At 36.1% G+C, this 14,410-nt stretch overlaps 1 protein-coding gene across 3 annotated transcripts in view; it reads left to right on the forward strand.

Moving 5' to 3' along the window:
* Window positions 1–14,410, forward strand: part of LOC106058867 (protocadherin Fat 4-like) — a 111,504-nt gene that overhangs the window by 53,963 nt on the left and 43,131 nt on the right. For all 3 annotated transcript variants that reach the window (XM_056018693.1, XM_056018692.1, XM_056018694.1), the window contains exons 22-29: window positions 718–1,758; window positions 3,082–3,186; window positions 3,645–3,809; window positions 4,308–4,448; window positions 5,640–5,762; window positions 5,935–6,037; window positions 6,142–6,266; window positions 8,181–8,271. In XM_056018693.1, coding sequence (XP_055874668.1) covers window positions 718–1,758; window positions 3,082–3,186; window positions 3,645–3,809; window positions 4,308–4,448; window positions 5,640–5,762; window positions 5,935–6,037; window positions 6,142–6,266; window positions 8,181–8,271 — 1,894 coding nt within the window. The remainder of the gene's footprint in view (window positions 1–717; window positions 1,759–3,081; window positions 3,187–3,644; window positions 3,810–4,307; window positions 4,449–5,639; window positions 5,763–5,934; window positions 6,038–6,141; window positions 6,267–8,180; window positions 8,272–14,410) is intronic.

Genomic DNA, 14,410 nt, shown 5'->3' on the forward strand with positions numbered 1-14,410 from the left:
GGAAGAACTACACAACAGTGCAACATTGTTTCACCTTTTGACGGCTTGAATAATAATAATAATAAGGCTTGTCTTTGAGTCCGAAGATTAATGAGGAATGCAGTATTTCCAGAGGCTAATCAGCCCCAGCTGTGACCTATTTTGCCACATCCTGCTCAAATAGTCAAACAGGAAAAGCAGTGTGCTCCATGTTATAAGAACACATTATTTCAATAAGACAGCTGTGATGTTGTCTTGCTTGTCCTTTGCACTTCTGTAAATAACTGAGTAGTAGGTCATACTTTTAGTAGTTGTAGGACTGGATTTTTATTATTATAGCTTTTATATAGCGCTACTTTCATGCTCATAGCATGCTCAGAGCGCTTTGGTCCAATCTCATTTGTTGTGGGGGAGGGGGTATCTAGGAGTTGGATTTCCGTGCTGCCTTTAGGCGCTCAGTAAACGCAACTCTGCCCGAGTCGGGTGTCGAACCTCGAGCCCCCTTCTAGGTAGCCAGGTTCAAGCGCACGTAGCTTCTCGACCACGCTTCCCACCTAGTAATACAATTTTGGAATAGCTCATAACTCAAAAATGGAATCTAGTACACCTTTTTTTCTCATCAAATATTTATTTCTTACATTGTTCTACTTGACATATGTGATTTCCTACAAAAAAAAACATTTAAAAATTTGCTTCTTTTGGCGTCAATGGGTTAATTTGAAACTATTTTTATTTCAGTCAGTCTCAGTTGTGAGTGCTACTGATGCTGATATTTCCAATGCTGGATTCACTTTCTACATAGAGACTGGCACAGATGGAAAGTTTGAAATCAATTCCTCCACAGGATTGATCACAACGTCAGGCCAGTTTGACCGTCGATTAAAATCATTCTACAATTTCAGTGTCAATGTCCTTGACCACGGGTCACCTCCTCGCTCAGCCTCCAAGTTTCTAGTGGTGAATATAGTAGACAGCAACACTGCCCCCATATTTGTGAAAGATTTGACCTCCAGACAGGAAGTAGCTAGATACAGTTTTAACATTTCTGAAGACAGACCAGTGGGAACTAAGGTCGGCTCTCTTTATGCTTATGATCCAGATTTTGGCTCCTCTGGCCAACTAAAATACTCCATTTCATTCCAAGAGCCCATAAATACATTTGTGTTGGATAGTACTGATGGTCAGCTGACCTTAAACCGGATTCTTAACTATGAGATAAAGAATAACTATAATTTAATTGTTATGGTCAGTGACAATTCATATGAGCCCAAAACGGCCACCTCCACTGTGAATATCAATGTGGATAATGTGGTGGAGTCTCCAGAGTGGCCTCTGCCGCTGCCTGTCATCTATTTCACCCAGGCTACTCCCTGCGACCCACAGGTGGAGGCTTTGTCCCAGGAAGTGACCACCTTGTCCATCCATGGGGACGAAGGAGTTGAGTACAAACTACTGAACCACACAGACCAATTCAGCATCAACAGTACCACTGGCAATCTACAAGTGACCACCACATCGTTGTCAGAAGGGGATTACATTGTCGGTCTAACCGCTTGTGCTAAAGGTTCCTCGGTGTGCTCCAACGCAAGTCTGACTATTAAGGTCAGCGTTAGCAGTGGTCTAACATTCTGTCCAGCCTTTGTGACTCTGTTGGTCAATGAGTCCTCCAGAGTGAACGAGTTGCTGCATGACCTAAGTACCAATAAAGGAGACACAGGCGTGCAGTACACCATCACAAGTGGTAATGCTGAAGGGAAATTCAGGATCAACTCAACTGATGTAAGTTATTATCTGTTTGTCTTTGTTCTAGCTGGCCTGTAAATGTAGAGAAGATCAAACTTCACTTTATTCACCTGTTTGTTAGATTTGCTAGGCATAGACGTAAGCTAGATTTATTTTGCAGAGACTAGTGAGTTACTTTTAGAAGTAACCTTGAAGATTGACATACCCACCTTCTATCAACACATCTCATGTCCGACAAGAGTGAACAGAAAAATACTGTAAAGATAATTTTTTATTATTAAATTAATTAAAAAAAACAAAGAAATGATAATCGATTTTTGTAGGGAAAAGAAGGAAAATGATATTGTTTCTGAAGCTGGAGAGACTATTGAAATAGTGCAAACCTTTAAATACCTTAGTACTATCCTAGACAATAAACTAAATTTTACTACAAATACTGATTATATCAGCAAAAAAGGGCAGCAAAGATTACGATTACTAAGAAAACTGTCCTGGTTTAATGTTAGCGAAAAGACCTTGGCTATGTTTTATCACGCTCACATCTGCAATATTTTAAGTTTCAATATCACTGCCTGGTATGGCAATCTAAGCATTAAAAATAAAATAAACTTTATAGAATCCTAAATCATTGGCAAAAAACTAAACCCATTTGGGCAGTTGTTTGAGACAAACATCTATAAAAAAGCTAACAAGATCCTCGAAATAAAGAATCACCCTTTGTGTCAGGATTTTGTGATTTTACCATCACAAAAGAGATACAAGACACAGATAGCAAAGACAAACAGACACAAACACTCTTTTGTTCCCCTGGCAATCAAATCATTAAATAAGAACAATCTGATATAAAATTTGTCACATGTAAATTATGAGTGAGTCTGGTGTGAATGTACACTTTGGTTTCTTATAGTTATAATGTTTTTTTGTTTGGTGTAATGCACAAATTGTAAGACAAATTTCCATACGGACAATAAAGATTATTATTATTATTATTATTTTAGCTTTCCCTAAAAGATCTCTATGAATAAATAACAAATAAATAAATCTATGAAAAATTACATTTTAACTTCAACAAATGTAATAAATAAATAAATTTCTTTACTACCAATAGATGATATATGACTAATATAATTCTAATTTATAAAAACCCATATGTATATGGATGGTTTATTTGCCATGTGTGAATATAACTAATTTTATTTCAATAAGTAGATATCTATGTAAATAATATAACTGTAACAGTTAGATAACTGTATGAATAATTTTACTTAAACAAATGGATGATATTGTTATGGTCTATGTAAGATCTGACTGCTTTATGTTCATCATTTCATCGGTTGAATGGCTTGGTTTCTACTCTAGGGCAAACTTTACATCAATGGCCTATTAGACAGGGAGACAGCTAGTCAGTATGTATTGACAGTCTCTGCATTGCGACTCTCAACTAAAGAGACAGCTAATGCTCAGGTAATCTTTTAGATATAGCATAGTTAGGTTTGAATAAATTGGGTTTAAATAGGTTTTTATTGAAACACTTTTATTATTTTTACCAACTCAGATACACTTTGTCTTTAATAATATATATATATATATATTTATTTATTTATATTTATATATTTATTTATATATTTATTTATTTATATTTATATATATAATATATATATACAGGGCTTTTTTTGTGACAGTACACACCGGTACAGCATACCAGCACCTTTTTGAATGTGTGGAAAAATTATTGCTTTTCTTGTATTTTAACATTTATAATTAATTTATTAGTAGTTAAAAGTTAGGCAATCAATCACTGAGTACCGTCACCTAATCATTGAGTACTGACACTATTTTTACAAAAAAAAGCACTGTATATATATATATATACTGAACTAACAATGTGTGGATTCTAGTTAAAAACAATTCTTTGTTCTCAGATTATAATCTATATTTTGGATTCACCTGATACACCACCTAGATTTCAGTTGCCTGTGTATCTTGGAGAAATCTCTGAATCTGAAACTGTTGGGACTCCTGTAAAATTGTCTGAATCATCGACACCTCTTATTGTACAAGCTACAGATGAAGATCTGAATACGAAAGTAAGTGTAAAGTAAAGTATAGTGTTCCTTTCAGAATTGGGGATCTATTATGAAAGTGTCATATGGCCAGTACAATGACTTACCATCTTTACTTCCCCCAACTAATCTCAGATACACTTAGTGTTTGGTAGACTCAGGGGTGCCTAAAAATTCTGAAATTCAAAATCCTAGCCTTTGCACAGATTGGAACTTCAAACTCCTCAGTTCAGTAGCCTAGCACTTTACGACTCAGCCATCTTGTTCCACAAAAAAAAGGAAGTTTACATTGTTGTAAAACAAAGGATATATATCTTGCGTCATAAACCTGGAGCTAGTTTTCCTTTTTAATACTTGTATTCAAAGATAGATGTTGTGTTGAAAACTATTGATAAATCATTCTGATTTTTTTTTTACATGTCAAAATATGAGTTTAATGAGTTTATTATAAGTCTACATACATTAATATGTAGATTTAGTCTGAACTGTGATTCATCTCAGGATATTCATATTTGTGTACAGCTTACATATTCCATTGGTCCAGTCAATGACACATCACTTGGAAGTTTCAGTGTCAACCCAGACTCGGGTGCCATCACTCTAGCCAAGTCTGTAGACTTTGACACTATGGCTTCAAGTCTCAACCAAATGTATTCATTCTTGGTAAGTTATTCCCTTATTTAGGCAATTATTTTATTTTCAAGAAATAATTACAATGTACCAGGAGAGTAATGTTCTGAACTAAAAGTAGTCAGCGAGTCTATGACCTTTTCTTTCTGTTTGAGGTAACCTTGTTGATGTCTAAGAGCTGAGCCGAAGGCTCTTCGAGCTCTAAGTTTAAAAAAAAACCTGTTTGGACGCCAAACAGTAAAAAAAAAACCAAACCTGTGTGAACACACAATTCTGTTTGGGAGAGACCCTAGACAATGCCTATGTAAGGCATTGCTGTTGACCGATGCGTTCGGCCCCCGACACGTGGACTAGAGACAAGGCCGAGAATGCACCGGGGACTTCTGCCATTTTCCTTCAATGTACCAAGCTAACTGTGCGGGATCCGCCATTTATGTAACGGTCCCTTTGAGGAACAGCGCATGGATTGGTGACGTGTTTGTGGGGGCTTTATTACAACCCCGCCCGTGCAATGAGTGGACTCTCGTCTACCCGTGGGCATCCCCACGGGAGTCCTGTGTTGCTACCCATTTAGCCTAGCCAATTCCTCAAATGGCCGTTTCCACGCGGGCGCCACGATGAGGCAGGGCAACGTGCCCGTGCTGTTTGAGGTAAACAAAGTAAAGAACTGGTGAATTGAATAGACCTGTATAATAACAAGTACTCAAAAAACAAAGATTTACTGCTGCAGTGATCCAAGAAGACTAGCTTTTTTCATATTTAACATTTGCCAACAAACAAAAAATTAATAAAAAGCTCTGCTATCATGAAATAGATATTTAAACTTGAAAACTTAAAAAAAAAAAAAAAGAAAGGTCAATAAAGAAACTTTTGTTAAAACCAATTGTGAGAATTCTTTTCTATTTGAAAAACCCAAAGTAAAAGAAAAGGTCACTAAAGAAACTTTTGTTAAAACCAATTGTGAGAATTCATTTCTACTTGAAAAACCCAATGTAAAAGAAAAGGTCTCTAAAGAAACTTTAGTTAAAACCAATTGTGAGAATTTATGTCTACTTTAGTGACCTTTTTACTGTCTGTATTCTTTTTTTTTTTTTTTTTTTTTTTTTTAAAGATTTTGGTTTTCCAACTCAACACTTGCAGAATAAAAAGACAAATCTTAATGTTGAAAGACTTGACTCTAGCAATGCTTGATATAGCTGTCTCTAACATTACTTCTATGTCTAGGTTCTAGTTTCTGATGGACTATTTCAAGCCAGCACACAAGTTCACATTAAAATACTAGATGCCAATGACCACAGTCCAGTATTCACTGACCTCTCAGATCCTATTCTAGTTACAGTAATGGAGGTACTTCAGCTATTTCTCAAATATTTGCATTTTGATTTTAATCTTCTATTGAACACGTGTTTTCAAATAACATTGTTTACATAATTAGTGAATCCTATTCCAAGTGTTAGTTTTTATTAGTATTTTAATATTTCAATATTATGCTAATAAGGTCGATTTTTCTTTTCTCAAGAACGAGGTAATTTCCAAAAACATTTTATCAGTTGTTGCAACAGACACAGACTCCATAGACTCTGGGAAACTGGAATACAGTTTAACTCTAGTGTCCCCTTCAGGTGACTGTTGAGACTTAAGTCTAAACATAAGATTTAAGAAGCAACTGAAATAGTTGAGATGAAGATTGTTGAAGACTCATAATATTAACTACTGTATCTTTCAGGTCAAGGTAACCCATTTAAAGTGGATTCCACCACAGGAAACATTGTACTAGATCATACTTTAGACAGAGAGGTAGTTGATGAATATCTTCTCAACATCACTGTGACAGATGTAGCTGGACATAAGGTCAGTCTATTTGCTCTTTCCACAAAACTTTGGTTTCGGACTAAAACAAATAAGAAAACTTCCTCACTTATTAATAATAATAATCTTTATTATCTGTGAGGAAATTTGTTTTACAATTGTGCTAAACAAAAAACAATACAAGATTAGAGCAAACATTTGTACAATAGCACACAAGCTATACGTTCATACACAAGTTTCTCATTAACATTACATGTGAAATTTACAACTGTAACTTACATATTGTTCACTTGCTAGCAATACTTGGATTTAAAAGAATGGTAGATTAATTAATAAATATGAAATTTTTATTTTGAGACTAGGTACATTGGTAAGTTTGATTTGAAGGGTGACATTTATGCCCATCTGTTGGGTTCCATTGACTGTTAATGCTTGGGCTGAAAGCTGGGATATGCTCCCACTTGTATCTTTCAAGTCAAGGTAACCCATTTAAAGTGGATTCCACCACAGGAAACATTGTACTAGATCATACTGACCTGGCCTTCACATGTGATTTTCTCATAAATCCGGCAGAGCCTGTTCTTTACAAACTGACAGGAGATGGCGGACAACCAGCTTCTGAAAACCAGTTAGATTTGTGTTGAAGGGACTCATCAGCCTTAACAATCTAGGAGAAGGAAAACTGACTCCTAACCTCCACTTTGCTGCAATATCCCCCCAGGGTCTTGGAAATGACCAGCCGTAAAACAACCCCTCCATTTTTTCCACTTGCATTTGTTTGGTCAGGCACGATTTTCTATATGTGCGTCTTTTGTAATTGTAATTTGTTCACCCCTGCAGCTGTAAATAAAAGAAACTAAGGAAGCATTCTAAGTCAGCTTTTTTAACTGCTAAATGGCCAAACGTTAGAAGTTGCCTAATTAAAATACCTAGTGTCAAACATAACGAGAGATTCTCAGATACTGATTTAAGCTTGGTATCCCCTTCCATGAGTCAACTGAGGAAAATCTTGAAGAGTAACTAACATCAGCTTCCCAGTCAAATTAAAACTTTTCTTTGCTAGTGATCTCTGAGCTTCTATCTGGTTGTGAAAGTTGGACACTGAATGCTGAGGCTTTAAGAAGAATTCAAGTCTTTGAGAGTAAATGCTACAGAAAAAGGCTATGTATCAGATACCGGGAAAAGAAGACATGAGTTTCTACTTTTACAAGTCAACACTTTGGCTGGCATAAGGGAAGATGAAAGCTGAGCTCGTTCGGTCCTATTGTAAGACATGACTCACTGTCAAAAATCATCCTTCAAAGTACAGTGGAGGGAGCATGAAGAAAGGGTCATCCAAAGAAAAGCTGGCTGGACAACATAAAAGAATGGACTGGCCTCCCTCTTGATATCCTGCTAAGTACAGCGGCTGACCCGGAAAAGTGGAGAGATTTGGTTACGTGAACTGTCACAGCACCCTTGCAATGAAAGTCAAGGTACAGATGATAATGAGATGAGAGGATGGTATGAACAATTACTGACCAGGCTGTAAAAAGAGATGCTTATGATTAAATGATAATAAGAAATATACTATGGTTATATATATATACGAGTATAGACCATAATAGTTTAGAAGAAAAACCTGAGGGTTTTTAAGAAGTTACATTTGAATTGAATATTTAGATGTGAATAGATTCTATTTTATATCTACATGTACATCCAGAGTCTCTTTGAAAAGATCAAGTTTAATATCAAATAGTGTTATCTATCTATACCCCAATCTGCCTGGTCGTGCTGTTTGCGTGCTGGACTGTTGTTCAGAATTATCGATGGTCCAGGGTTCAAACCCTGCCCGCTCCCATCCCCCGTTGTCCTGCGGGAGGTTTGGACTAGGAAGTAATTATCTTTAACTCTGAAGGAACATCCAAAACATGTAAAACATTTTACAACAAACAAACATTTTGTGTATTATAACAGACAGTCAAACAAGTCCGGATCACAGTAGGAGATGTGAATGACAACGGGCCATACTTTGTCAACACGACCTACTTAATGAATGTCACAGAGGGTGAGTCAGTTACAGATTTACTTCTCTAGATAGATGTATGTGTGTGTGTGAGTCTATAGCAGATTCACTGCACTAGATAGATTTATGTGTTATGTGTATATATGTCTATTATGTGCATACCATCTCTTAAAAAGTATTTCTATATAACTAATTCCTTTGCACTCTAATGCTGCATATTCCATAGTCTATATGAGATACATTTTTGTAGTATAGACATATCTATTGTGTATTCATCTCGCCTTATATGTCATGCAATCATCAAGTCTTCTGTCATGCTTTAACCTCATCTTCTATGTCATGCAATCATCAAGTCTTCTGTCATGCATTAAACTCTTCTATGTCATGCAATCATCAAGTCTTCTGTCATGCATTAAACTCATCTTCTATGTCATGCAATCATCAAGTCTTCTATATCATACATTCATACATTCATCTAGTCTTCTATGTCATCCATTGATCTCATCAAATTGACATCTTCTCTACAAACATTACCCAAATAAAGATCCTAAAAAAATACCCAGAAAATTGTTTGAGTGTAGAAACGCTTGTTACTTGCTCTGGGAATATGCACCTCTAGATAAATTAAGTAATGCAAGACAGAGAGACTTGGTCAGAAAGAAGTGTTTCTCCAGTGCTCCATGATTTCAGATCGAGGCCTGCGAATCTCGGCAACACCCAGTGAAATTATCGTAGGGAGGACTCCGTCGCTGGTCATTAATTGTTCGTTTTCCCATCCTCCTACTCAGACGTCACATTTGGCTTCCATCGTTCTCTACTCTATGACTGCTGGAGCACCAATGAAAGGTTAGCATCTTTACATCTGTTTTACGTTCTTTAGCATAGGGGTGACTTAGTACAAGAAGGGAAGTAATTAAGTTTGGACAAGGAAGGGAGGTCATGGGGAATTGTTTCTTTTCATTTATTTGTGTAGCAAAACTTAGGCACCACTGGCCTGATTCAATCAAACTAGAAAGAAGTAATTCAACAATATACTTTGTGGGCTTGAGTTTAATTTAGCATCTGATTTACTTTGCTATTTTTCATTTTTATCATGGCTTCAAAATCAAATAGTCATTAGCACAAAATCAACATTTTCTTTCTAGTTGTAGTTTTTCAGAATCTTCCAGAGTTGATTAAGGGTCTATGTTATGGTTGAGTCTGTGGTGGCTGAGTGGTAAAGCACTTTGCTTCTACTTCAAGGGGTCTTGGGTTTGAATTTTGGTGAAAATTGGGATTTTGAATTTTGGGATTTTTTTTTTTAGTATGCCGCTGAGTTCACCCACCCTAAACGGGTACCAGACATTAGTTGGAGAAAGTAAAGATGTTTGGTCATTGTGCTATGTGGCACTCCTGTTTACCATTGACCATAGAAACAGTTAACCTTTACATCATCTATCCTACAAATTTCATAATCTGACAGGGGAACTTGACTGCCTATGCTTGAAACAGTTTAAGCTAAGCCAGCAGTTCTCAACCTTTTAAGCTCGGCGACCCCTCTTTACAATCCCACACTCTGCCGCGACACCCCCCCTCCCGCTCAGACACACAGCAATAGAAGAATAGACAAAACTATTCATTTTTTCGATGGTCTCTGGCGACCCCTGGCAAATTGTCAATCGACCCCCAAGGGGGTCGTGACCCACAGGTTGAGAACCCCCTGAGCCAAGGCATAAATTGAGCAAAAATAGATAAAAGATTAACAAAAGATAGAACAACAGGGAAATCTTTATATTAGTTGCTTAATGTCTGATTGCGCTGTTTTCATTTCAACATTCCTTATCTGTATCACCAGAGATCCTAAGTGCCAATACATTCACTCCACTCACTGTCGCCAAATATGTGGATTTACAGTCTGGCTTTGTCTACAAAACAATGTACGACGACGTTTCCATGACTTCATACATAGCCCTGAGATGGAATTACCCAAACCATCAGACTACAGTGTACACTTGTGAGGCCAACACGCTTGATATTTACGACAGACCTGAAAAGTTCACCTCTAGCATTGAGGTGGTCAAGAAAGGGCAAGTGTCCATCAATGACTTGCTGAAAGAGTTGCAGGCCCTGGGGAACAAGCTGTTCAATGTAGCTGTGAATGGCAGCAGTGCCCTGGACGGACACTGTAGTGAAGCTCTTCATCGGCTAAAGGAAGAGAACTCGATGTACAGAGACTTGATTTACTACATCTCTGACCCACACCAAGGGATGAGGTTCTATTTGCGTAAGGTGAGACTCTTGCTATCAGAACCTGGAAAGTTTGGGGGGGGGGGGGGGAGGTAGTTCAGTATAAATAAACACACTTTAGACAAATGCATTTTAAATTTATTTAACACTAATAATAATCATTTAATTTTTAGAGCGCTGTTAGCAAACAAATTGTTGGCTCAGGGCGCGGTGATAACATTACAAACATAAACACGAGAGCTAAAAGGACAAACTAATCTAAAAAAGTTTTAAACATGTAGGTCTTAATGTTCTTGAATGTAGTGTAGCATGTTGTCTGTCTGAGATCAGTGGGGAGTGAGTTCCAAACCTTTGGTCCGTGCACTGACCCTAGCTTATAAGGAGAAACGTGGCACTAAAATAAATTGAAGCCTTATTTATATATTTTGAGAGACAAAGCTTGTTCTGCATCTGTGAAGAATAATCTATTCTTATAGGTTACAGTCAATCTAGTCATGGATGTTAATCAATGACTTAAGCTCTGCCAAGTCATTGGTTTTCCTGGCTGAATCAGGCAACCCATTCCATGCTCTTAATAGCACAAGGGAAGAAGGAGCATTTGTGCAAATTTGTCCTGGCATATGGAACAAGGAATGGTCCTTTATCTTTATGTCTCTATTTGTGAAGTGTCTGTTAAGGTTTGGCGCATTGATTTAAAGTAGCAGAGATCATTGTAATGTGATATTTCTCTGCTAGCAAACTTAAAATAAGTGACACTAACATCTTCTTTGTTTGTCTAATCAGAACTAAAACTTTGACCCTACACAGAAAATAATCTAATTTTTTATATATTTTTTTATTCTGTCATAAATGAACTGTCCTGTCCCTGTAGAGTGTCTAGTAAGTTAAGGAATCAGCCTCAAAGTATGTCCCAACCATCATTGATTTTAATAGTTTTGTATTTTTTTTCCTGTATAATCAACAAAAAGAACTTAGAATTAAACTGTAATAAAACTTTTAAAATGTTTATGTATGTATATCACATAATAAGTAAACTTAAAATATCAAGATCTTCCCTTATCTTTAGAGAGTTTAGTTCTCAGTCTATGTTGTCATTAATTAGATCTTTACATCTTTTGTTTCTTCTTTGTTATTTAATTGCTAGCCAACCAGTTTAAGGGTTAGGGTTAGGATTTAAGCCCTCTTTCGAAATAATGTACACTTCAATACAATGTCTCTCATATATGTGCTAGTATATAAGTACTCTCTAAACCAAAAAGTTGTGTATAAGACAGAAACTGATAGGTACTCTCTAAACCAAATATTTATGTATAAGACACAAACTGATCAGTACTCTCTTAACCAAATAGTAATTTGATGAGTTAAACTGATGAGTTTTAGGGATGTGAGGAGTTGTTTGTATACAAGATAGAGACTTATTTGGAATGGCACAGATAAGATAATATTTTGCCCCTGTATAGAACAAACTTTGGTTATTATATACTGAGCTTATTGAACATCTTATTGACTTGTAGTAAAAAAAACACCTGTTTAAGCTCACTTTAATCTAAAAACAGATCACAACACTTGATATACAAGGAAAGAAAAAAAGAATGTTTTGCACAGATCATTTCTTAAATTCCATTATTGTGGGGAAACTAGTCAGTATCTTTCATGACTCAGTAGAAGTACCTAGAAACACTAGGACTTTGATCACTATTCATAATGTATGCTAATTAACATACTAAATGAATCCACAAAAGTTCTAGCTATCTAGAAAAGAACAAGTTTAATATATTTATAGAGAAAAAAAAAAAACCAAACTCAGCAAAAACACCTGTCTTCTTCCGTTCCCAGGAAACAACTTACTCCAATCACTCACAAAACTCCCCATGTCATACAACATTATCAGAACATGCTTGTATAATGTTCCACATGTCCCGGATGTTCCTTCAGAGCTGATAATTTACTTCCTAGTCCAAACCTCCCACAGGACGACCTGGGAAGGCAGCAGGCAGGTTTGATTCCTGGACCATCAAATGACAGACCAACATGCATACTGCACAATCAGTTCATATTTATACTCTGGGAATACATAAACAAAGAAATGGAACCCTTTTATATCTAAATAACAAAGAAACATTATATTCAGTCTCTCCTTGGATACCACGGACGTGTCAGTTTAAAAAACTGTTTCACAAACCTAATAATAACCCAGTGACCATATTGAATGTAAAAGTGTATTGAGAAACTAACTTAGGAGTAGAACTTCAATGTTTTTAATTTTGTTTTATAAAAATGCAACAATTCGTGTTTTTGTGTAACTTTTTTTCAGGTGTCTGATTGTGCTGGTTCCAATCCATCCGCCAGAAAAGCTTTTCAGATGTGTGAAACAATGGGTGGGCACCTGGCCAGAATTGAGAATGGACAACAGTTTGCATTCATTCAGAATTTCTTAAAGTCCAAAATCGATTTTGAGACCACTGTTTTAATAAGTGGGCACGACGAAGAACGATTTGACCACTGGGTTTACCATGGGACTGACCAGTCTTTGTTATATTATGACTGGGCATCACCTGAGCCGTATGGCCATAGTGTTGATGGCAAACACTGTATTGTACTGGGCTGGGCTGGGTTTGATCTCAAGATGTACAGCAGTCAGTGTGATGGAAACCCTAATACAGTACACACAACATTCCTGTGTCAACTACAGGACATCTAGATAACTAGAAGTTGACGTCTGCATTGTTTAGTAAAAATGATTATGATCATTTGTGAATGATGAAAAAAGTTACTTCCATTTTTCATAACAAGTGCTGGCATGTTGCCTATATTCTAATAGGTTTTATTTGATTTTGGTCCATAAAAAATGTATTAAATGTACAGTATTACTAAGACTTTGCTTTATCGATCCTTATGGAAATTCGTTGTGATTGCCATTTTGTCAATAAAACAACAGAAACATTCACATAGATAGGACACAACATAAAGAGTGCATTGAGTGACTACACACAGACAATAATGATGATAGTAATAATAATCCTTTTCCTGTTTCCTAGTCAACTAGTAGCGCTGTTGCCCTGCTCCCTTACCACTGTTTGCAGGTTTTTACCATTCTTCCCTACAAGCTTATCTTATCTTATATAATACAGATGTTACTTCAAAAAAGAAGATTATTACATCCTACGTGTCATGCATTCAGTCATGCATATTAACCAATGACTTAAATTCTGCCAAGTCACTGGTTTTCCTGGCTAGCTCAGGCAACCCATTCCATGCTCTAATAGCATTAGGGAAGAAGGAGTATTTGTACAAATTTGTCCTAGCATATGGGATGAGGAATGTGCCTTTAAAGCAAATACAAAAACTCATCAGTTATGAATGCAGTTTAAAAACATCAATGTATGATATCATATAGGCTAAAATATGCCTCCCAAACACCTTATTAACAAAGTCTTAGTCATTAAGGCAGTAATATTGTAGTATGTTTTGTACATATTTAATAGCTACATTTTTAATGACAAATTAATCAAGAGAATTTATTTTACTTGTATCTCATTTTATTGTTATTTTAAAGTTTTATAGTTGTTAACCATTCAGGGTGTCTTTGACTAAAAATGGACTTAAAAATAAATGAATTGCTAAAACTATGAACAAACCCTCAGACAACAAAGTCTACAAATATGAGTGGTCACTGAAATTTAAACGCAAATCATTGATGGTGTACTGTATATTTTATAAATTGATATAAAAATCAGATTACAGAAGAGTACAGAGACCTGACATAAATGTTTGGGATTCCAAATATACCAGAGCATAAAGCTGCCATTTCACCTTTGTTTCTTTACTTTATTAAAATGTCATTGAATTCTACAAGTTTGTCTCATATGTTCTTGTTCTACAATTAAGTGTTCAACCTTCTCTTACAAAAACTGTTTTTTTATGTGTTCCATCAATTGTTTAAATTTTGTATATA

Source organism: Biomphalaria glabrata, chromosome 2 (assembly GCF_947242115.1).
Source record: "Biomphalaria glabrata chromosome 2, xgBioGlab47.1, whole genome shotgun sequence".
Classification (NCBI taxonomy): Eukaryota; Metazoa; Mollusca; class Gastropoda; family Planorbidae; genus Biomphalaria; species Biomphalaria glabrata.